At 43.2% G+C, this 25,427-nt stretch overlaps 1 protein-coding gene across 6 annotated transcripts in view; it reads left to right on the plus strand.

Moving 5' to 3' along the window:
- Window positions 1–25,427, plus strand: part of MAP3K4 (mitogen-activated protein kinase kinase kinase 4) — a 165,595-nt gene that overhangs the window by 138,450 nt on the left and 1,718 nt on the right. For 5 of the 6 annotated variants that reach the window (XM_045010684.1, XM_045010679.1, XM_045010682.1 and 2 more), the window contains 9 exons: window positions 982–1,082; window positions 2,987–3,067; window positions 3,847–4,038; window positions 4,917–4,987; window positions 7,011–7,127; window positions 12,633–12,792; window positions 23,365–23,487; window positions 24,431–24,537; window positions 25,122–25,301. In XM_045010684.1, the coding sequence (XP_044866619.1) occupies window positions 982–1,082; window positions 2,987–3,067; window positions 3,847–4,038; window positions 4,917–4,987; window positions 7,011–7,127; window positions 12,633–12,792; window positions 23,365–23,487; window positions 24,431–24,537; window positions 25,122–25,301 (1,132 nt within the window). Of the gene's footprint in view, window positions 1–981; window positions 1,083–2,986; window positions 3,068–3,846; window positions 4,039–4,916; window positions 4,988–7,010; window positions 7,128–12,632; window positions 12,793–13,733; window positions 13,845–23,364; window positions 23,488–24,430; window positions 24,538–25,121; window positions 25,302–25,427 lie in introns of those variants that run through there. The other variant, XR_006578215.1, reaches the window with a different exon arrangement.

A 25,427-nucleotide genomic window follows, 5' to 3' on the forward strand; every position in this document is an offset into this window, starting at 1 on the left:
CTGCATACAATGTAATTCACTGAAAGTGAACTTCAGTTTGTAATGAAGTAGAATGAGCGTCCCAAACTTTTCCAACTCAATCTGCAGATTGCTGTCTTAATTGTAGTTATCCTCACTTATAGTGAAGTTATTCTATGAAAGAAAAAAATGTCTCTTCACTAAGGATGGATGCCCAGCCACTGGAATAGCATAGAAACAAAGCTTTAATCTGTTCTAAACATTTGCATTAGGTGCATACAATTTATAGAATATCAGAACTTTCTAAACCAGTTGCACTAAGCAATGTGTGGTGCACAAATGCTACCATAGTTCATTCAAGGTTGTTCTTAAAATATTCTTTTTTTATGTAATTTGAAAATTAAATGCAAAGCAATTTTAATCTATTAGTTTATACTGAGCTTTTTGACAGTTTGAGTCTGCTGTTTCTATACTAATTTTTCCAATTTAATTGTTGAATGTCCAACGTCGGAGACGGTTGTGGTTGATCATTTTGTTTTTACCCAGACCTAGTATTTGAGCAGATTTCCTTCTGTCTTTCTCACTGTTTCTTTACCTGTTTCATAATTTGCATATACACAGGCTCATAATTAATTTGTGCAAGACAGGGTTCCTGTTTTGTCTTCTGGTAGTATTTATCTTTTAAATAGAACTCTGAGTGGATGGTGTTGAACCCCCGCAGATCCCATTTTAATCAACAGGAGTTTCAGATGCTTAACACTACATAAGATCCAACCTTTAGATTGGTGGAGTGGGACAGCTTCTTCATCCAGGATTTAAATAATGTCACGCAGAGAGCAGGAAAGAAAATGCTGAAGATATACATTACTTCACTTTACTTCCGAAGAACTGGTTTTGCCTTTGTGTGGTTTTCATTAATGGGACCAGGGTGGATATACTCGCCCCCTAAGCTTTAGAGGTTCTGTCACTTCAGAAGTGCAATTAAATTGCTAATCAGTACAGTGGCGCTTTTTTTTTTAACAGGGGTTCCAGTGTCCCTGAAAATGATCGACTGGCTTCAGTAGCAGCTGAGTTGCAGTTTAGGTCCCTGAGCCGTCACTCAAGTCCCACCGAGGATCGAGAAGGTGATTATTTCGATAATAGATTGTGATCTGGAGCTGCAAATGATTCCTGTGATTTAATATATTGTCTCTGTCCTGACCCAGGTCCATCCCCCTTTTAAAAATTCCTTTATCAACTCTTTATTTCTAAACAGGTCTTTACTGTGTTAAATTTAAATTAAGGACCAAATTGCCTATGTTTTCCCAAATATGTATGTGTGGGGTATTTTTTTTCCAGGTGTAGCTTGGGCACCTGTGTTTAAGATCGTTGCTTGTTTGGCTTTTTTAATAGACCCATGGGGTGTTCCACTACAGCAGAGGTGGGCAGACTTTTTGGCCTGAGGGCCACATGGGGAATAGAAATGGTATGGCGTGCCATGAATGCTCACAAAATTGGTATTGAGGTGCCAGAGGGGGTGTGGGCTCTGGGGTGGGACTGGGGATGAGGAGTTTGGGGTGTAGGAGGGTGCTCTGGGCTGGGACTGAAGGGTTCGGAGGGCGGAAGGGAGATCAGGGCTGAGGCTAGGGTGCAGGAAGGGGTGCGGGTTCCGGCTGGGGGTGTGGGCTCTGGAATGAGACTGGGGATGAGAGGTTTGGGGTGCAGGAGGGTGCTCAGGGCTGGGATTGAGGATTTTGGAGAGCGGGAAGGGGATCAGGGCTGGGGCAGAGGGTTGGGGCGTGGGGAGAGGCTCAGGGGTGCAGGTTTCGAGCAGCGCTTTCCTCAAGTGGTTCCCAGAAGCAGTGGCATGTCCATTCTCCGGCTCCTACGCGGAAGTGCAGCCAGGCGGTTCTTCACGCTGCCCCATCCGCAGGCACCGCCCCTGCAGCTCCCATTGGAGCGCATAGGAGCGGGGCCATGCCGTGGTTTCCGGGAGCTGCCTGGTGCAGCCCCTGACCCTGTGCCCCAGACGGAGCGCCGGAGCAGGGCCCAGCCACATGGTGCAGCCTCCGACCCAGCACCCCGGCCGGAGCAGGGCTAAGCCGTGTGGTGCGGCTCACGGGCCGTAGTTTGCCCACCCTGCACTAACAGCGTTCAAAATGAGATTGATACCATAGTGACATTTTGTTGACATATCCCCTGTATTAGTGACTGGATCTACCTTTCTCGCACACCTTCTCAGCACAGTAACCTGGCTGTGAGGTGAGGATTTCTCAGGCTGTGGATCAGAAGCAAAGACTGTAGTTGCAATTGCAGCATCAGTGTTACAGAAATCCCCAGAGCCAGTACTTGCGCCCACCACTAGTGGGGAGAAATGGCTGGATCCACATGTTGATAGATCGATTGGTCTGGGCCACTCCTCCTCCTCAGGTTTCTCTGATGCCTCATATGCTTAGGCATATACGTGAAATATATTTAAACAACTTCCTTGGAAAATAAACTTGTTCATTAAGATGTTTCATTTTGTATTTTGTATGACAGACAATGAACTTGTCAGTGTTTCAGCCATCACTTATGACTGGAGTTTGAATATAGTAGATTGTGTTGTCTGTTTCCAAATTGGAAGAAACGTTTAACAAACAGTTGAACTTTTAAAGTATATTTTTGATTTGCTTGGTTTGCCTGATCATTGCCTTTTACGTATTGAAGGGGAGACTAACTAGGTTGGATTGACTATTTATAGTTAAACCATTTTGCGATGCAAAGTCATTTTTTATGTATACAGATGCTGAATTTCTGCCGTGTGTTATATATAACTATTTCTAAAGACACCAAATTGTCTTAAAGTTTAAAGAATGTAACTAGCTGTGGTGTTGCCTCAAATACCATAGCAAAGATCAGTGTGAGTTGTTAAATCAAGTGTTTTAATCCTGAAATGTAAAATGTAAGATTTTGTTGTTAAATATGGCAACATTGTTAATACCTTAAAAGTAGTATGAAAACAAACAATTTTTAGGCAACATAATTTCTCACATTACTGTTTTTACAGAACCATTGTATCCTAAAGGAGACTTGAGTGGATCAGTCCGAAGGAGTTGGGAGCTTCGAACTCTCATCAATCAGACCAAAGGTAAGAGACAAAGGAACACTACTTAATGCAATATATTTCAAGCTTAGCTAAGTCTGTATATTTAAAAAAAAAATCCTTAATGTTGTACTTCAGAAAAATACTGATTTCTGATATCAGAGGACTCTAACAAAAGAACAGTATGTATTCTTTGTGGTATTATCTATTGTTCTTGATATACAAAATTAGTATTAATAATTGCCAGCGTGCTTATTATCATCAGTTGATAGAAGACATTTTTGAGAAGTTGGGGTTACATGAAATTTCTAGATCTAGAGGTACATAAAGAACTGAGAGGTTCACACAGCACTTCAGAATTATTTAAATTTGAGAAAAGTTCTCAAATCTACATAAAGTAAAACCTTAAAATTCTTCCTTCCTCTGTTTCAATATGGTAATGAACTCAACTTTATTAATACCCAAACTAACTATCAGTGATTTAATTAAAGGCTAAATGAAGATAAATCATACTGTAAGTTTATTACTTCAGTGCAGCTAACATCTTTGAATTATGTTAGTCGGAATTAAAAATAGCTTAATATTTTCATCTAAGTTGCGAAGTAAAAAGTTTCATATGAAACCAGAACATGTATTTTCTGCTTTCCTTAGTTCCAGCTTGCTTATTGTTTGAACTTCTGTTAAGAAAACAGTTGCATTGTACATCATAATACTTGTTCAACATGGTCTCATAATAATACAGTAGTGGCAAAGGAGTAAACATGGAATTCAAATGTAGGGGTGTAGGTTTCTGAATCAATGAATTTGTGCCCTGCTTTTTTTAGATACTGCTTCCAAGCAAGGACCTATTGATGCTGTTCAGAAGTCTGTCCGATTGTTTGAAGAAAAGAGATACAGAGAAATGAGGAGGAAGAACATCATTGGCCAAGTCTGTGATACCCCCAAATCTTATGATAATATTATGCATGTAGGTCTAAGGAAGGTGACCTTCAAGTGGCAGAGAGGAAACAAAATTGGTAAGTCTGTAATGGACTTGTCATGTACCTTAAAATACTGTATTCAGACTTTGTTTCACCTTAAGATTTGCATTTGAAATCTTGCATCTTGGTGTAGCTATTAAGGTTTCTTTTACTACATAAGGAAAATTTACAGAATATTAAACACAGAATGCTATTGCAGCTAGCATTTCCTATATAGCATTTACTGCGAAATCTTCACTGGTCAACTAGTTAGAAACAAGAATTGATATGACATGAATTAATTCAGTAGCATGTGCTGAACAGCTTCATTTTGTGCTTGATCCTGCAATCTCTGAACATATTCAACTCCCATTGATGTTTTAGGGCAGTGGTTCTGAACCTGTGGGCCGCCTGCAGCCCAATCAGCACACAGCTGCAGCACATGTAACATCCTCAGGGCCGTACAGGTAGTATATAGTGTGGATGCGGCCCACATAACTCATAAAGAGCTGCATATGTGGCTCACAATGATAAAATGGGTTGAAAGCCACTGTTGTAGGGTATTCTGCACATGGAAATATCACAAGGGTTAAGTGAAACACATGTTGGCACTAACGTCAGTAGACTAGTTTCATTTACTGATGTAGTCACTATTGGCCACACTCAAGAGAGAGGATTATTTCCCCACTGATTCTGACTGTATATGTCTCAAACTATTACTGCATAATCATGAGAAGGTTCTACTCCAGATAAAGCTTAGAGTTAAAGTGTTTAACTTTTAATCAATTTAAACGTAGGATTATAATTGCTTTATTATGTTGAACAAGCATTACAAGTTTAAATTCTTTTGAAATAAAAAAGGAAATCAAGGAAGAAAATCTGCTAGGCTGAGAAGTGTGTTTGAGGTGTTCACTGTTTTTATTGTAATTCTATAGGTGAAGGCCAGTATGGGAAAGTCTATACATGTATCAGTGTTGACACTGGTGAACTGATGGCAATGAAAGAAGTGAGTACATTACCTACAAGTGCCACTGCTATTTAATTTTAAAGATGCTTATGCTGTTTCCATAACCACATGTGCATGAGTTTAGTTGGCAGGTCTCCTTGTCAGAGCATTGTTGTCAGATGGTTAGAGCAGGGAAATGGGAATATGAGTTCCTGCTTCATATAGGCTGAGTCATATAACTTTTCTGAAAGTCCAGGATAGACCTAAATGTTCAGTATCTACGTCAGTAAATCTGTATATGAATTGAGGCCTTCTGACTGTTTTGTATTACATTCTGCTTAATAAGATATTTGCCAGTCTTTAGTTTTTTTGCATTCATCCTTATACTTACATTTGGAAGGTTGCTTTGGTATGAATGGCTCCCAGCAATTCCTCTGACAGACACTTGACACTAATGTAATTACAGGTTTTGGGCCCAATTCTGTTCCCAGATTTGCATGTACAATGCTGTTGTCTAACATTTGTATAAAAAGGCGGAATTAGGCCCTGTTTCTATTGTTCCTGTCCCAGTATTCATCCACTGAGCTTGTAACACTGACTCCCAGAAGTTCACCCTGTTGTTGTTTAAGGGGAGGTTATCTTTTCCCCATCCAGAGCCCTCCCTATCCCTCTTAGCCTTCCTAGGTGCAATTAGTTAATTTTCTAGATATCAACATATATGTTCATTCAAGAGAGTGCCTTGAGCAGAGACTAAGGTTAATACAAGAGAGACCCACACTTGTTGATGGACCTCACATTGATGGGTTAAATATTTAGTACCGGTATATTATTTTCCTTATGCTGTTTTCTAGCGCTTAGAATCTTATTCCTCACCAATTGTTTTCAAAATAGTCATTCCTCATTGAGGATTATATACAAACTATGGTTGAAGTTTTCAGTACCAAGTCTCCCTGAGTATAAAAAAGGTTCAGAGGTTTTTGTTTGTTTGTTTTTTTAATACTAATTGAAAAGCAATCTTTTTTTCCCTCTAGGTGTTTTTTCAGACTTTAAAAAAGAGAGCCTTTCTGAGTCAAGGAGAAACTTTTGAAACTTCAGTCCAAAATATATTTTTAGCAAAGCTTCATAAACCACTGAAATAAGGGTTAGAATAGATATCTCAAATATCACGAACATCAATAAAAATGATGGGGAGTGCTTGTTTACAAACACACAGAGCTTCACAATTTTGAAACTTTAGAAAAGTATTTGGCAAAGAGAAGTATTTGAACTTTCTTTGTCACTTTTGTTACCGTTTTATATTTAAGTTTATCACTGTTTACCAAAGTATGAAACCTCATGTTCTGAAATTGTTATACGGAAGCAACCAGTCATAATGTCCTTGCAACACTGTGTACGTTTACTTTTTCCTAGGGTTGTCACTAACTTGGTGTATTAATTTTTTTTTCTGATCTCTGATCACACAATAAAAATCGCACCACATCTCATTTTTACTAAACATTTTGTTTGACTTAGTTCTATGTTGACTAGGAACATAGGAGATCACTTTTACAGAAGAATTTTTTTTTTTCTAATTTGTATTTGCCTCCTCCCCTCCCCCCCTCCCCCAAAAATCCATCACAAGGCATCATAGGGATATTAATGAAAACTGCTCTTTTAGTCAACGCCTCCTGACTCTGTGCCTCCTTCCATTTCACACCTTACTCTTGGAAAAGCCTCAGCGCATGAAAGAGACTCCTCTTCCAAATCCCTCTTGGTGGACTGCTTCTTCATGAAGCCTTTCTACACTGATCTCACTGGTGTTGTTTCAAGGCCGCCTTGTATTTAACCTGTTGTGTTCTAGATCATATCTGTCTGAGTTAGATTGCAAGCTCCTTAAAGCAAGGGCCTTGTTTCGTTTTTTGGTTTTTTTAAGTGACGACACCCTATTCTTGTAGATGTCTATAAATTATATCCCCAAATCTGTTCCTAGAAATATCAGAAGAAGTCTGTAGATGGCTTCTTAGCTGTTATTCCTTTCTTGGTGGTTTTTCTATTTCACAGTTACGTTAATAGCAGCAGTAATGAAAAATAATCACTTTTGCAGATAAGATTTCAACCGAATGATCACAAAACTATCAAAGAAACTGCAGATGAACTGAAAATTTTTGAAGGCATCAAGCACCCTAATCTGGTTCGTTACTTTGGTGTGGAGCTCCACAGGGTAAGCAAATGTTCATCACTGGATTTTCTTAAAAGTTAGGAGAGAACCTTTATGAGTTCAGAAGTGGAGTCGTGTGTTCTACATCACAAGTTATCCCACTTCTGAGAACTGTAATTTTGCCTAATTATCCAGGAAATCTCCATGAACTGCATCATTTCTGTCTTCCCTGAATCTAGAATTCTTCCTGAAACGTAAGTTGTAGAAAGCTGTTAGACATCAAAGCACTAAAACTCACCCTACTCTAGTAATAGCAAAGGACACACCAGTGTCTTAACACTCCTCCCCGCCCCCCAAAAGCATGTTAGCTTGTATGAAATCTTCATGTGCAAATTAGCTATGTAAACACTTCAAAAAAGCCACCATTTTCAAACAGCTAATATTTGTTACCTATAGTGACCGTACCACAGACATTTTCAGCATCTTTTCATGAGAAACTATAACTGCAAAATAGTGAGGAGTTAGAGAAATGAGATAGCCTCAGTAGAGGCGCAGAAACTGAAAGCTGGCCCACAGAGCAATTGAAACATTCCATCATTGCAGAACCTGCAAAAGAGGGGATAAAATTACTAATCTTGTTTACTTCTTGCTAGTTTACAAAATTTTCTTTTTAAAATGTGACTATAGTTCTTAAGCTATGGAAACGTGGGTATATTATCTTATTCTAGTATTACAAAGTGCTCTACTTGCTATTTGGGCGGTGCCAAGAACCCCTCATCTATAACTTGCAGTATTTGGTGTCACAGCTAACTTTATAGTTACAGAATTACATGCATGGGAGATCTTATGCACATGTGAAAGAGAATGTAAAATTAATTTGCAGCAAGGGAGATTGAGGTTAGAAAGTAGGGAAAACTTTCTGACTATAAGGATATTAAGTACTGGAATAGGTTACTGAGTGGAACTGTGGAATCCCTATCACTGGAGGTATTTAAGAACTGGTTAGAGAAATGTGTCAAGGATGGTCTAGGTATACATGGCCCTGCTTCAATGCCAGGGGATGGACTCTTGAGGTCCCTTCCAGCCTTCATTTTTATGATTCTATGATACAGATGTTCAGTCTGTAATTTTAGAAGAGCACAACGAAATTTTCATGAAGGCCTGGTTTATTAGTCCAGGTTATCCCAATTGAAACTGACCCCTCTCAAAAAGCAAACAGACAAAATCAAAACCCCTGCCAGTGTAAAAATAATGCAGGCAGAAGTCTTGCAGCATGGGGCCTATCTGGTTTATTGCACAGAATGCAGCATGTATGATTACTTGCCTTGTGGGCAGATGGCAAGCAACTCGTGGCCCTTAGAGACCGAGTATGGGCTCTTGAGAGAGTGGTTGAACTGGAGGAGCTAAAGGAGACAGATGTACAGAAATGAGACTTTCCAGGACACAGTAGTGAAGTCCCATCCCCAGTTTGACAGCCTCTGTGCTGTTGAGAAAGATGAAAATCTCATGGAAGGAGAACCTCAAGCAGGGTAATGATCCCATAGTTGGGATCATCCTTCCAGATGATGTCAGGGTGTCCTCTTGCACTGAGGGATCCCTCTCTGGGAGAGGGAACCTCAGTTATTAGGAAGAAACAGGTAATTTTGATTTTTAGAAATGAAGATAGCTGGGTTTGGGATGACCGGGAGACTGCATGGCACATTGTCTGCCAGGTGCGAAGACTGTGGACCTCTAAAGAAATCTAGATAGACCTATGTGCAGAGCTGAGGAGGAGCTGGTGGTCACCATACATGAAGGTACCAGTGACATAGGGAAAGGTAGGAGAGAGATCCTGGAGGCCAAATTTTAAGCTGCTGCGTAAGTGATTAAAGTCCAAGACCTCCATGATAACATTCTCTGAAATGCTTCCAGTTCCATGTGCAGGGTCAGTTAGACAAGCAAACTGCAGGGTCTCAATGCATGGATGAGACAATGATGTTTGGAGGAGGAATTTAGGTTTATTAGCAACTGGGGAACCTTTTGGGAAAGGAGGAGCCTATGCAGCAAGGATGGGTTCCACCTAAACCAAAACAGAATCAGATTGCTGGCATGTAAAATTAAAAAGATTGTAGAGGAGTTTTTAAACTAAGGGCTGGGGAAAGCCGTCAGATGCAGAGGAGCACATGATTCAGACAGACCTATCCCTTAGGGGAGGATTTATTAAAGGGGATACTCCTATGTTCTGAAGAGGAGTGACTAGAAGTTGAAAAAGTACAGGTAGGAACTGAAGAGAAACAGTGAAATGAAAGAGTCCCATTCAGTTACATCACATGAAGGCAGACAATATTGATACATTTTATAAGTGCTTGTATACAAATACAAGAAGTGTAAATACTAAGATGGGTGAAGTTGAGTGCCTGCTATTAAAGGAGGATATTGATATAACAGGCATCCAATAAACTTAGTGGAACGATGATAATCTACGTTAGCCAGTAATACCAGAGTATAAAATACATGCTCCAAAACGTCTGTTAGTCTATAAGGTGCCACAGGATTCTTTGCTGCTTTTATAGGGATGACAGAATAGGTTGCATTGGTGGGGGAGTGGCACTCTAGGTGAAAGAGAGCATAAAGTCACATATAATAAAAATCTTAAATGAAACAAACAGTACCACAGAATCTCTATGGATAGAAATTCCATGTTTGAACAGTAAGAGTATAGTAGTAGCAATATCCTACCAACCACCTGACCAGGATGGTGACAGTGATTGTAAAATAACCAGGGAGATTAGAGAGGCTACCAAATAGAAAACCCAATAATAAAGGGGGGATTTCAATTATTCTCATATTGACTTGGGTGAATGTCATCTCAGGATGGGATGCAGAGATAAAATTTCTAGACACCATTAATGACTTCTTGGGGCAGCTAGTCCTGGAACCCACAAGGGGAGAGGCGGTTCTTGATTTAGTCCTAAGTGGCACACAGGATCTCGTTCAGGAGGTGAATAGAGCTGAACCACTTGATAATAGTGACAATAATGTAATTAAAGTTAATATTGTTGGCGTGGGGGGTTGCCAAAGAAATCCACCACAGTGCCACTTAATTTCAAAAGGGGAAACTCAACACAAAAATGAGGAAGCTAGTAAAATGAAAATTAAAAGGAACAATCATCAGAGTGAAATGCCTGCAAGCTACATGGGAACTTTTTAAAAACATCATAATAAAGGCTCAAACTCTCTCCTCTATATATATATATACCCCAAATTAAGAAAAACAGGACCATAGCTAAACAACAGAGCTAGTTGCTCTTCAAACAAGAATTTGAAGAGCAACTAGCAAAAGACACAAAAACTAACAGCCAAAAATGTAAGCACATCAGAAGCAGGAAGCCTACCGAACAATCAGTGGGGCCACTGGATGGCATAGGTGCTAAAAGAGCACTCAAGGGGGTCTGTCTATACTGCAGATAAAAACCTGTGCTAGCCCTTGCCAACCTACTCAGGCTTGTGGGCCTCGGGCTGCAGGGCTGTTTAATTGCACTGTAGAATTCCAGGCTCGGGACACTCCCACCTCGCAGGATTCTAGAGCCGTGGCTACAGCCAGAGCCCCAAAAGTCTACACTGCAATTAAACAGTTGCCCAAGCCCCGCAAGCCCAAGCCTAATTGCATTGTAGCCATACCCAAGGAAGACAAGGCCATTGCAGAGAAGCTAAATAAATTCTTTGCATCAGCCTTCACTGCAGAGGATGTGAGGCAGATGCCTACATCTGAGCCATTCTTTTTATGTGACAATTCTGAGGAACTGTCTCAGATTCATATGTTAGTAGAGGAGGGTTTGGAATAAATTAAACAGTAATAAGTCACCAGGACAATATGGTATTCACCCAAGAATTCTGAAGGAACTCAAATATGAAATGGCAGAACTACTAACTGTGGTATGTAAACTCTTGCTTAAGTCAGCCTCTGTACCAGGTGACTAGAGGATAGCAAATAGGACACAGATTTTGGAAAAAGTCTTCAGAGGCGATCAGGCCGGTAAACCCACTTTCAGTACCAGACAAACTATAGAACAGAATTATCAGACACATAGATGAACACAATATGTTGGGGAAGAGTCAACAGAGCTTTTGTAAAGGGAAATCATACCTCACCAATCTACTAGAATTCTTTGAGGGGGGTCAACAAGCATGTGGACTAGGGGGATCCAGTGGATATAATGTACTTAGATTTTCGGAAAGCCTTTGACAAGGTCCCTCACCAAAGGCTCTTAAGCAAAATAAGCTGTCATGGGAAAAGAGGGAAGGTCCTTTCATGGATTGGTAACTGGTTAAAAGATAGGAAACAAAAGGTAGGAATAAATGGTCAGTTTTCATAGTGGAGAGAGGTAAGTAATGGGGTCCCCCAAGGATCTGTCCTGGGACCAGTGTCATTCAGCATATTCATAAATGATCTGGGAAAGGAGTAAACAATGAGATGGCAAAGTTTACATATAATACAAAATTACTTAGGATAGTTAACTCCAAAACAGGCTGCAAAGGGATCTCACAAAACTGTGTGACTGTGCAACAAAATGGCAGATGAAATTCATTGTTGATAAATGCAAAGTAATGCACATTGGAAAACATAATCCCAACTATACATACAAAATTATGAGGTCTAAAGTAGCTGTTACCACTCAAGAAAGAGATCTTGGAGTCATTGTGGACAGTTCTCTGAGAACATCCACTAAATGTGCATCAGTCAAAAACCTAACAATGTTAGGAACCATTAGGAAATGGATAGATAATAAGACAGAAAATATATAATCACGGTATTAATCCATGGTATGTCCACATCTTGAATACTGAGTGGAGTTCTGGTCATCCCATCTCAAAAAAGATATATTAGAATTGGAAAAACAACAAAAATGATTAGGGGCATGGAGCAGCTTCCATATGAGGAGAGAGAAAAAAGACTGGCACTGTTCAGCTTGGAATAGAGGGGAGATATAACAGCGGTCAATAAAATCTTGATTTGTGTGGAGAAACTGAACAGGGAAGTATTTACCCCTTCACATGACACAAGAACCAGTGATTACTCAATGAAATTAATAGGTAGCTGGTTTAAAACAAACAAAAGGAAGTACTTCAACATACAATGTGCAATCAACCTGTGGAACTCATTGCTAGGGTATGTTGTAAAGGCTGAAAGTATGACTGGGTTAAAAAAATAATTAGGTTCATGGAGGAAAGATCCATCAATGGCTATTAGCCACAATGGTCAGGGATGCAGCCCTGTGTTCTGGGTGTCCCTAACCGTCTGACTGCTAGAAGCTGGGTCTGGATGACAGAGAGAGATCACTCGATAAACTGCCCTGTTCTGTTCACCACCTCTGAAGCATCTTGCACTGGCCACTATCAGAAGACAGGATACTGGGCTAGGGGAACCATTCATCTGACCCAGTGTGGCAGTTCTTGTGACCCTGTTTCACAAATAGCAAGGAGGTGGGAGGAGGCTATGGGTAAACATTAAAATTTGAAAAGAAATTAAGATATCAGAAATAATACCAGCACAGGCACCAAAGAAATCTAATTTGGTTCCCACAACAGGAAGAAATGTATATCTTCATGGAGTATTGTGATGAGGGCACTCTGGAAGAGGTGTCAAGGCTGGGCCTTCAGGAACATGTCATTAGGCTCTACACGAAGCAAATCACAATTGCTATCAATGTACTACATGAACATGGTATAGTTCATCGGGACATTAAAGGTAAATTGTTTTTTTAAAAAAGTTAAGGTAATGTGGCTTTACAGTGTTGTAAGTAAGATATTGCCTAAATCATCTGTGGGGATTTAAGGTAGGCTCTCTGCTCTAGAGCAGTAATTACGTTAACATACCCTGCCCAGGCACTGGACAGTTGATAAGCTTGCATTAGTGGCTGTTCACTTTTATTTAACGCATTGAGCTTGAAATGTTGGCACACAGGGTTGCAAAATTAGGGACAAATTCTGCCCCTGGGTGCACTTATGCAACTTTCTTTGAGTTCAGAGGAGCCCTGTGGCTCCATCCAGGGACAGAATTTGGTCCTTACAGTAATACTAGTGTTAAAGTGTAATTTATCTGGTATATTTTTATTCTGGGCTTTTCAAGAAATGATCGAATTCTCTGGGAGCGGAAGAGTATCAAAAAGATAATTTGATCATAATATTTTCTCTATGGTTCTCAGGGCGCAAGAAGGGTTGTAGGATTTCAAAGGGATAATGGAGTCGTCATCGTGGTGAACGGCTGCTGTTTTACGTTAGAGAGATTATGAAAACAAATAGGTTTAAAATTAGACCTATCCAATGATTCTCTGATGCATGTTGGTCTACACACGTTTCGCTCTCAGCCATCTCTTACAGTGAACAGGCTGGAGCTACAAAAACTGCAGAATTTTTTGGCGTGCTCATAGAAACGCCCTCTATCTCCAGCTTCACTCCTTTTCCCACATGATCAATAGCACGGCTTCTTGTCTCCTGCTCCTTTCAAAACATTCTCCTAGTCTAGCTGTTCTATTTTTGTTTAGTGTGACTTGTTTTCCTCAGCAATGGTAGAGAAACAAGAGAAGGAAAGGAAAAAACTTCACACAAATTATTCCCTGTAAATGCTCCGTTAACAACAAGGCAATGCAACCCAACCATGCTGGGTTTCTATGTCCCTCTTGCTCACAGGGTTCTGAATCATCGCAGCAGTCTAGGAGATTCCCAGTTGCTCTTGTTCCTTTGGCCTCGTGCTCCTCAGCTGGGAAAGAACTGTCCATGACCCAGAGGCCTCCCACCCAGGTAGGCCACTCTTGAGTCAGCATTGGCTTTTTTTTAGGAGATAATTGCTCTCTCCTCTCCTCCACTACCCTCCCCTAGCATTCTTTCCTTTCCTGTTCTCCCTGCTGGCCAAGGCTTTTTGTCCAGGTGTGAACTCAGCTCTGTATTCCCCATAACCTCATATCTATGGTGGTCATTCCTTGTTTAGATAAGTATTTAGTAGACAGTTGCTCCCTCCTGGAAGACCAGGTTAGCTTTGACAAAACACAGGGCCTGTTACAGAAACTGGGCCTCATGAACAGAGTCAAGATTCCTTTTGCACCGGTGCAGTGTTTCGTTAACCTTGGAACGTACTTCTAGACTGACAAGGAGAGTGTCTTCCTCTTGAACAAGAGAAACACTGAAGTGAGAACTTTTATCCAGCAGTTCAGGGAGCTGTATCACTGCATCATCCAACAGGCTCTCCACTGACTGAGCTTCCTAATGTCCAGTATTACAGGAGTGTTCCTTGGGGACATTCCAGCTTCAAATGTTGAAGCTATATCTGATAACAGTCAGTGCTTGGACTTCCCTAATACTTAATGTTAAGGTAGTGCTCACATGGTGACACCAGGAAGGTCAGCTATACAAAGGAGGCATCTTTGCACCACTCCTAATCTGTAATTTCCTTGGATAAATCAGGTTAGGGATTTATGTAGGTTGCCAGATGGCACATTGTAAATCATCTACCCCGAACTCATGTTATATACACATGTTCTCAAACTCAGGGCAGTGAAGCAGGCTCTATTCTGTTGTCCTACTAGGGTCCCTGTAAAACAAATCAAGTGGTCAAATGCTTCTATTTTTATGGAGAAGGGGGGAAAAATCATATAACAGAGAGGCTGAGCTACAGCACATTCCCATAGCATTAGATCCCTAGTGCCCAGCCGGCATCATCTTTTGGTGAATCTTTCTGTTAGCAATAAACACCCAGTTCGTCTTTGAGTGATTGTCCGTATGTATTCCACTCTTGGTGTTGGATTGGAATCTTTTGGCCACTAGTGTCCTTTAAGCAATGCTTGCACCCTGACTGCGCTTGTGTCCCCCTGCCCTTCCCCACCACTTGAAGATATAAAGGGCAGAGGGGGGCCGACAGTCTCTCAGTTCCGTCTTTCTGTACATGGCTGCCAGGCGGAACTGCAAGCAATGCCTCTATCTTTTGCACTTGGCTAGCATTATTTGTATACAGCTACATATTTTGGCATACACAGAAGTTAATTAGTATTAGTAGGTATGGTTTTACATGTTTATATCTGGTACTAGGCTTCAGCCCTTATGGCTGAAACCAAATCTCCCCATCTAAAATATTGTCCCTCTTGGGAGGGAGCTATCCCCTTCAGTGATGGGAATACAAGATGCCTCTTTTGTCTGGGGAAAAAGGCATATTCCTGAAAAATGTTCAGTCTGCAGATCATTTTCAAAACAAACATGGATGGTTGAGGGGAAGCGCCTCTGAAACTTTTCTTATTTGACAAGTCAATGAGACCTGCCTCTGATCCTGGTAAACAGGCCCCTCCAGGGACAGAGCAGTCTTCATCTAAGAGTGCTCCAGTGAGCTGTGGCTCCATTGTTAGCTCCCATGTATCTCCTTCTAAAGAGACCTCTTCTGTTGTTTCTCCTCTCAGGTCCTTGTCATCAGCTACTGAGAGTTGTGGGAGAGAGCACTACTCTACAAAAGAGTGCAGGCATAGGTCAGCTTCCGAGGGTCTGAGTAACAAGAGGCACCTACAGTTGCCTCACTTATTCTTATCAAAGCATAGCATATGGCCTGTGGCAGCATAAAGGACTTTAGTCACCAAGGAACAGTTTCAAGCTGCATCCATTTCTGGAATTGTAGTAGCATCAACGGGGCTCTTAGTACTGATGCTGGGACTTTTGGTGCTGGAACCAACATTTTTCATACCAACCTCTTTGGCACCTCCCACTCTAGTGCTGTCTGTTTCCAGTGTGGTGCTCATGGTACTGACTTTCTTGGCACAGAGATTCACAATACCAAGTGACCTCACGGTATCAGTGTTTCCTGAGTCACCACTGTTAACATCTGGAGCGAGGGTACCCCTCTGAACTGACTGCTGGATTGATATTGGTACTGAGTGTTTCTGGGGCACAGATGAGGGAACTCCTTATAGCACACCAAGGGACACCTAGAAAAACTTCACTAGCACTCAGGAGCACTCCTCTGAAGCTGACAAGAAGGGTAGAGGAGCCTGTCCTGGATACTCCCGAAGATCTTAGTCTGCTTAAAACCCATACACATCTGATAGAGATTATAGGTCCCATTAACTATCACAGGCAAAGGGGATCTATAGAAAGACAGTCCTCTTGGTATTCCCCTCCTCCCCTCCCCCCCGCCCTTTTCTCCTGTGGCTCCCAACCCTGGCCATATTGGACCCCATGAGGGTTACACCCAACAAGGAGACTCTCCTCAACAGCTTTTTCTCAGGGCAGGGCCTAGTCCTCCAGTAAGATCCCTTATTGTGCAACATCATCATCAGCCCCCAGGGCCTCACACTGAGCCTCAGCAACAACCACCACCATCTGATGAACATCAACAGATAGCAGAACTCATCCCCGCTGCTCTCTTTTCTTCATTGCCTGACGAAGCTGTGGCTCCTGTACTTCATCCTATCCTGACAATTATAAAGCTTTAGAGGACTTTCTGCATAGGATGGCAGATGCTCTGGAAATCCCTGTGGAGATTGTACAGGTGAAGTCCTATAAGCTTTCGCGAATTCTTCGCTCCTTCGTGCTGGAGAGGTTAGCTAAGGCAATCAGAGAGATCCTGTGGAGCCAGCACAACATCTATGGCAGACACCATAATCAGTTCCACTTACATCCAAGAGAGCTGATAAATGGTATCAGGGCCCTGTCTGTAAAACAAAGCAGAAAAGTCTGCCCAAGACTGATGTATGCAGCTAAGTGCAAAAGATTTCTATTTAGGCAATGCTGCAGCACCTCTCTCCTTTGAAGAATCTGATCCTCTGTGTTTTGGACTATTTATTATTTTTCAAGAACTCTGGATTATCTGTTGTTTATATCAGAGTGCACCTCTCAGCAGTTTCAGCCCATCATATTTCAGTCCAGGGCCACCTGAGATTCTCACACTCAACAGTAGCTAGGTTCCTCAAGGGCCTAAGTCGTGCTTTTCCTCCAGTGCAGGAGCTCCCTTCTTCCTCAGATCTCAATGTAGTTTTAGCTAGGTATTGACAGGTCCACCTTAGCATCGTGCTCTCGATACCATCTTTGAGTAAAAACAGCCTTTTTACTAGCAATCACATCAGCTCAAAGGGTAGGGGAGAAGCAGGCAGTCATGACAGACACTGTCTTCCACGAGGACAAAGACCCCATCCACTTTTTTTTTTTTTTTAACCTAAAGTGATCTCAGACTTTCATCTAAACCAGATAAGCCACTTCCCTGTGTTCTTCCCTAAACCACACACCAATTGGGGGAAGCTAGACTTCATACCTTGGAGGTACTCAGAGCCCTCTGCTTGTACCTCGATAGAACCAAAACATTCTGGGTATCCCCTAGACTGTTTGTTGCTTTTGCAGATAGGGTAATGTCAAGGGTAGGTCAAGAATATCATCCCAAAGGCTTTCTAAATGGGTCTTCTATGGTATTAAATTATGTTAACAGCTACCTAGTGTAGACTCCATCCCAGTCAGGTCTGGGGTTGCTAGGTGTCTGGTCCCCACCCCAGGTGCCGGTTCTGTAGCTCCCATTGGCCGGGAACTACAACCAATGGGAGCTGCAGGGGCAGCGCCTGTGGATGGGGCAGCACACAGAGCCGCCTGGCCACGCCTCTGTATAGGAGCCGGAGTGGGGACATGCCACTGCTCCTGGGATCTGTTTGAGGTAAGCGCCACTCGGAGCCTGCACCCCAATCCCCCTCCCTTCCTCCAAACCCCTCAATCCCAGCCCGGAGCACCCTCCTTCACCCCAAACCCCTCATCCTCAGCACCACCCCAGAGCCTCCACCCCCAGCTGGAGCTCTCTCCACCACCACCCCCAGTCCTGATCCCCCTCCCTTTGATCCCAGCCCAGAGCACCATCCTGCACTCCTAGCCCCACCCCAGGCCAGAGCCCTCATACCCCCCACACCCTGCCCCAGCCCTGATCCCCCACCCGCACTCCAAACCACTCAGCCCCAGCCTGGAGCACCCTCCTACACCCCAGGCCCCTCATCCCCAGAGCCTGCATCCCCAGCCGGATCCTCACACTCCCCGCACCCCAACCCCCTGTCCCAGCCTGGAGCCCCCCCTGCGCTCCAAACCCCTTATCTCTGGCCCCACCCTGGAGCCCACACCCCTTCCTGCACCCCAGCCCCCTGAACCAGCCCAGTGAAAATGAATGAGTGAGTGAGGGTGGGGAGAACAAGTGACAGAGGGAGGGGGGAATGGAGTGAGCGGGGTCAGGACCTCGGAGAAGGGGTGGGGCCTTGGAGGAAGGGCAAGGCAGGGGGCAGAACAAGGGTGTTTAGTTTTGTGCAAGTATAAAGTTGGCAACCCTAGTCAGGTCAGAGCTCATTTGACTAGAACACAGGTGTTGATAGATATTTGGTTGCGTGTGTGTGTGTTCACTCTGTATGCTGCCCCAGCTCTGTGTAGATAGTGGAGAGAGCAGACTTTATTGAACTGCCCAGTAAATCCACAGACTCAGTTTCCAGCGAAGGAACTTGCTCAGGTTTGTTGCCGACACATATATTCTTGTGCCAATGGACTGGCTCAGTTAGTGGCGTGACTGTCCACTATCCCCTTGGGCAGACAGAGACGCTTCCTTTTGATGCTTCATTTTATACAGCAATACAAACAAGTTACATATTGCCTCTCTGACATGGGTTACCACCACCCATTACCGTGTACATGTTGGTTTGATCACAACACCTCTATCCGTCATCCTGAGCTTATCTTTAAGAGAGGTCAACGTGTTCTTTTTCTCTTTGGGGAATGTGTTTGTATCAATCTGGTATTGGGGTTTTCTGGTACAGTAACTCCTCTCTTAACGTTGTAGTTATGTTCCTGAAAAATGCGACTTCAAGTGAAACGATGTTAAGTGAATCCAATTTCCCCATAAGAATTAATGTAAGTGAAGTGGTTTGGTTCCAGGGAAATTTTTTTCACCAGACAAAAGACTATATATATATACACACACACACACACACACACACACACACACACACACACACGTATAAGTTTTAAACAAATTTAATACTGGTACACTGTAATGATGATTGTGAAGCTTGGTTGAGGTGGAGGAGTCAGAGGGTGGGATATTTCCCAGGGAATGTCTTACTGCTAAATGATGAACTAGCAATTGGCTGAGCCCTCAAGGGTTAACTATCTCACTCTACAAAGCAGCAGGAATGGAGGGAGGGGAGACAGCATGGCAGACAGACACACACACCCTGTGTGAGAGAGAGATGCGCATTTCGTACGCTGACCCTACACTTATGTATACTGCCTTGTTAATTAGATCAGCTTGCTGAGACCGCAGCTGCTGCCAGCAAGCTCCCTCCATCCTGAGCCCTGTCATGTATCCCCCTTGCTCTATTGAAGATGGGGGAGGGGGACACCCTGACATTAGCCCTCCTCTTCTTCTTCTCCCCCCCCCCCCGCGCACAGCAAGCAGGAGTGTTGGGAAGCACAAGGCAGAGGGCAAGAGCAGGACATGGCAGTGGGGGGAGGGACAGCTGAACTGCCAGCAATTGGTAGCCTGCTGGGCAGCTGCTGCACAGGGAACTTAGGGGAGTGAGGAGCTGATGGGGGGGCTGTCGATCTACTCTGGTTCCAAGCCCCCACCAGCCAGCTGCAACGAGCTGCTCTTTCTGCAAGCAGCGGACAAAGCAGGCGGCTGCCAAACAATGTTAGAAGGGAGCATTGCACAACTTTAAACGAGCATGTTTCCTAATTGATCAGCAACGAAACAACATTAACCATGACAGCTTTAAGTGAGGAGTTACTGTACTACCCTTCTGGAATGTGTTTGCCTGAGTGTTGTGTCTAGCACTTCTCAGGAATGTATGTTTCTGCACCGACAGCCCTGTTCTTGCTAGATTCTGTGAGCAGGGCTTGCTTCTTGTTCACAGCCTGACTTTGCTTTATATCAGCAAAGTCTTGACCACTACTTTAGTTCAGGCCTCAGGCCTCTGATACAAGGCCTTATATCTCAGGCTCTCTTTCTACTACAACAGGCAGCATCTGTGGCTTCTTTGAGCAGTGTAGCCATCTCTGAAATGTGAAGGGCAGCTACCTTGGCATCAATAACATACATTTATAGAATACTGTTCCCTTGTAGGGGCATCATGCTTGTTTTGGCAGAGCTGTCTTACAGTCACTGTTTGGGTAGACTCCAAGCACCCACCTCCTACACATCAGGTCACTGCTGAGAGTCATCAGAAGTGGAATACATATGGGCGAGTCCCTCAAAAAAAAAATGGTAACTTACAGTAACTGTGGTTCTTTGAGATGTGTTGTCCACATCTTTCATGACCTATTCGCCTTCCGTGCGCCTGTGGAGATGGTAACACCTGAATTATGTATCGGCAAAGGAACTGAGGGATGGTTGGTCCTGCCCTGCCTTTAATGTCCTCTGGTGGGGGGAGGGTGCAAGGACATTCAGGGCACAGACCTGGCCCCAGTGGATACAGCTGGCCAGAAAACTGCAATCTCAAGCGCAAGGGGCACGTGCAGACAGAGGACAATACATGTAGCTGACACATTGCTAAAAACCACAGTTCCTGCAAGGTAAGTTACCATTCTTTCCCAAAAGGTACAGATTCGGTTAATAATCAAAAGAAGCCTATAAATGGAATTTATTCATGCTACTCCTTTTTTCCTTTTAGTGTTATTAAGCATATAACTTCTCTGCCTCCTTTATCTTAAATAATATCTAAACTTTGTTTCTAAATGCTTTGATAGCTGTCAAGGAACCCGCTGTGAGGAGAGTCCCAATGTACTGGGACTGCACTGCCTTTCCGTAAACTGAGCATTTTCAGGACTATTTACATTTCCTTTCCGGTTTCTTGGGTTTCTTTGTGGAAGAGCTAAAAATCCACTAACTGGAGGTTGGAGAATATTTTAGATAGGTACAGGAGACAAAGGGTCCTGCACTGCCCCTTGTGCAACACAGAGCAAAAGTGGGGAACGGGTGGGAGAATATAGTGCCTAGAGGAGCACAAAAGTACCTGTGTGAGATATGGATAGAAGGCCAGTGAGCGTGGATAAACCTGAGACAATGCTGGGATATACCATTTGCAGGGAGCCATTTTGTTGATCCATGTGTGCCACTCATTTTTCATCAAGAAAAGTCACCACTAAAGTTACAGCATTAAGGTTTCAGCATCTCTGCTGAGAGACCCACCACCAACCCGAGAGCTTCATTGTGATCACTCACTATTACTCAAGATTTTGCATGACTTGCATAGTGTGCAGCTGCTTCTGTACTTGTTTGCTCTAATCATGTGGATTGGCACGATATTGAAATGAAGACGAATGCTGGTTACCAAGGGCCAGGTTCTCCAGTCCACCAAGTTCACTTTCCAGCTCTTACATGAAGCAAAGTGAATTTAAGATGACCAGTGATTCCTCCTGGAGAACTCTTCCACTCCACATAGTGGGAATCTTCACTCATGAAAGGGGGCGGTGGCACAGTAGTCACCTCCTACAACTAAGCAACGTCTCTGGCTATGGAAAAGGGACTGTATCAGGAGTGGGCTAGCAGATAGTGGTACAAAACTCCACTAACCCTGATCACTAGGGCCCTACCACCTTCATGGTCCATTTCGGTCAATTTCACGGTCATAGGATTTTAAAAATAGTCCGTTTCATGGTTTGATGTTTACATCTGAAATTTCATGGTGTTGTAATCCTGGAGGGGAGGGGGGGACACAAAGCACTTGTGGGGGGATCGTGGGATTGCCACCTTCACTTCTGTGCTGTGGAGCTTCCGGCAGCCGGGGGAAGTACCCGCAGGTGGGTATGATTTCCCCCTCCCCTCCCGGGGTGGTTGTGCAGGGGCAGAGGAAGTCCTGTCTCTCCCCAGCCTAGCTGGGACTAGAAGCTAGGAGCCCCCGGCTGGGGGAAGATCAGACCCACTTCTGAGAACCTCTCCCAGCTGCAGGAAGCTCCATGGCTGCTGCCTTCAGAACCCAGCTGTGAAGGCAGTTCAGCGGTGGAGCATCCTGCAGCGGGGTGGGGGAGGAGGTGGGTCAGATCTCCCCCGAGAGTGGTCGTGCAGGGGAAGAAGAAGTCCTGTCCCTCCCTAGCCCTGCTGGGACTAGCAGCTGGAGCCTGGTGCACGGGAGGAGCTAGATTTCATAGGGAAGGACTGATATCACGGTCCGTGACATATTTTTCATGGCTGGGAATTTGGTAAGGCCCTGATGATAACGCAGTGGTGTAAGCTCCATTAGCCAGGCTGGCCACAGTGGTGAATTGGGACCCAAGTGCTTTAGATATTAGGGTTCCATTATACTGCAGTGTCCTATCTAGCTCACGTGAACTGAGCAGATCGTTACAGCAAGGGATGCCATGATGAGCATGTATGAGCCCTTGCAAGGGAACCCATCATACCAGATTTTGAGCTCTCACTTAACAGAGCACCTGGCAGCAGTCCAGTTATGCAGCTCTCATTCTGGCAAGCTGGTAACTATTTCAGACGTAGGATTATAGTGTTAACTTCCTTCGCATTCTTAATGGAGGCCAATTTTGAATCTGTTAACCATGACAGAGGCTTCTTAAAAGTAGGGTTAGATCAGTTAAAATCTTAAAAAATCCCACTAAAAATAGCTCACTCCTAGGGACAGAGTGTGAATGTGATTTTGTGAAATGTGCAAGCAGCAGAGCATTCTTTCCTTTGCCAAAAGGAATTCTGCATTTACGTTGAATAGAATGAACCAGGACTCCTGAATTCCTAGGAGGGTGGTTTCATTCTTGTCAACACCCAATATTTTGTTCACAAGAGAATGAACACTTTTAAAACGTTTGAATTTTTCATAATGTTTATAAAAAATTGAGTAGCCATGACCATTCTGGGCTTCCCTACACAAGTGCACCACTGCATCTCATTCCTGACTGATGGTCTTGGGCCTGCCAATACAGGCAGATTTTTGTGGTGAGATTAGAATGAAACTCCCCAGATTCTGTGTGCCATAAAATGGCACAAGAACACAGGTCTCCAACATTTGTAAGACTGATGAATTAACCCACTGGGCCACCTAGCCTCCTGGACACTGTTTTGCTTGGTCATGAAATTTAATTCTTAGATCATACTGACGTGCTCTGTGGACTTCATCGGTATGCCTAGCCTTAGTGTTTACAGAAGTCTCCCAGCAAAAGGCCGGTTTGTGCTAAGAATGCATGGTCTCTGGAGTACTGCCAAACACATTTGTCACTTTCTATATGCAGTTTGTCTTAGCACACTGTGGTGAGATGTCCCGACCTCTCAATTAAGCAGAAATTTAACAAGTTGTTTAATTTGTTTTGTTTTGTTTGCACGTCCCAGGAGCCAATATCTTCCTTACCTCATCAGGCCTGATTAAGCTGGGAGACTTTGGTTGCTCAGTAAAATTAAAGAACAACACACAGACAATGCCTGGAGAAGTGAACAGTACTCTGGGGACTGCAGGTGAGGAAGCGTGTGCTAAAATGCTGAAGTGTTATGAACATGTTTAGCGCTGACTAGTGACACCTTCTGTGGAAAGACAGTGCTGGGGACAAATTTGAGTGGCGCTTGCTGTGACCTTATCGGGGAGGGGGTGCCTGGGGCAACTTTACCTGATAGCGTGTATATAGAGATGAAGGCCCAAAGTATAGGACAACAAACAAAAGTTTAAACGGCACAAAAGAAGTATATAGCTTCTGAAAACTCACTCATATGAAGTGGAAAGTGGACATAGCTGTACTGTTCTCTTTGACTAGATAAACATCAAATCATCTTTGCCATACTTTCTATTCTTGACACACAGATTTTTTTTGCATCCCTGTTATGATTAAACACGATAGCTTAAATTAAGACCAGGGGTAAGTAGCTGCAACTCTGTGAAAGTCCCAATTACATCAGTGCTGAATTTGGTTCAGTGTATTGAATATGGGCCCAGTCCTGTGTGTGAACTCCCACTGAGTGCACCTGGAGGACTTGGCTTTAATTGGGTTACAGACTTCTAGAGAAGTAAGACTGCATCAGCACGGGAAGAATGTGTAACTACATTTCATAGGAGTGGCCCCTTTTTTCTATTTAAGAAGGTACCTTCCTCTGCCCCCTTATGGAAATGGCATAGGGTTCTTTTGCATTGGTGTTGAATTTTTTTAACGGAAAGGAACTGAAAAATATGTACTGTTTCAGCCCTGTTAACTATTATACTTAAAGATGAAAAATATTTTATGCTGGGACTATTTCAGAGAACTCAAGAAGCCAATAAATGATATCCTAGAACAGAAAGGAATAACCAGTGGTAATTGACTGCAGATGTATTGAAAAGCATTTGATTGCTCAGTTTAATCACTTTATTTAGGTACATTCTGTTCCTTCTGTTGTATAAATTGACGCCACCATATGTGTTGTTTCAAAGCATACATGGCACCTGAGGTAATTACTAGAGCTAAAGGAGAAGGGCATGGCCGTGCAGCAGACATCTGGAGTCTGGGTTGTGTTGTAATAGAGATGGTTACTGGCAAGGTAAGAACATTTCACATACCAGACTGCTTCAGAATACTCTATAATACAGGCTCAGCTATTTATAAGAGAGGCTGGTGCAATCGTCCTCATTGAACAGCATAAAATGGATATTCATTTATTAGTTAGCATCCCCCAAAGAAAAATCAAGTTTGCAGACTTGTATATGTTTTTATTTCCAATGACTAAGACTGACGTGGTGTTGCAGGGAGGTTGTGGAATCTCCATCATTGGAGACTTTTAAGAGCAGGTTAGCCAAACACCTGTCAGGCATGGTCTAGATAATACTTAGTTCTGCCGTGAGTGCAGGGGACTGGACTAAATAATCTCCTTCCAGTCCTATGATACATTGACATTTGCGGGATGGAACAGTCATTTGTTTTGACCTAGAGCAAGGGAGATCTTGCTGTTATTAGGTCTAAATGTTTAATAACTTCTTGACCATAGCATTTTCTCTTCCTCTTGTATAATTTTTGGGGTGTGTGTCATCATTAAACTATGTCCTATGATCATTTCAAGACCGTCACTATGGGGTCACAGACCCACTTACCAAACCTTGCATTTAGCCATTATATTATTTGTTGCAGAGACCCTGGCATGAATATGAGCACAACTTTCAGATCATGTATAAAGTGGGGATGGGTCATAAGCCTCCTATCCCTGAAAGGGTAAGCCCAGAAGGAAAAGACTTCCTTTCTCACTGCCTGGAAAGTGATCCAAAGATGAGATGGACAGCTAGCCAGCTCCTTGATCATCCGTTTGTCAAGGTTTGTCAAGTTGATTTAGCGCCAGGATCATAGTAGATAGGAATGAGAGAGATGTAAATTCATTGAATGCATGTACAACTGGAGGGCATTGGCTCCTGATCGTTAAGCCAATACTAGACAGAACAC

The sequence above is a fragment of the Mauremys mutica genome, chromosome 3 (assembly GCF_020497125.1).
Source record: "Mauremys mutica isolate MM-2020 ecotype Southern chromosome 3, ASM2049712v1, whole genome shotgun sequence".
Lineage (NCBI taxonomy): Eukaryota > Metazoa > Chordata > Testudines > Geoemydidae > Mauremys > Mauremys mutica.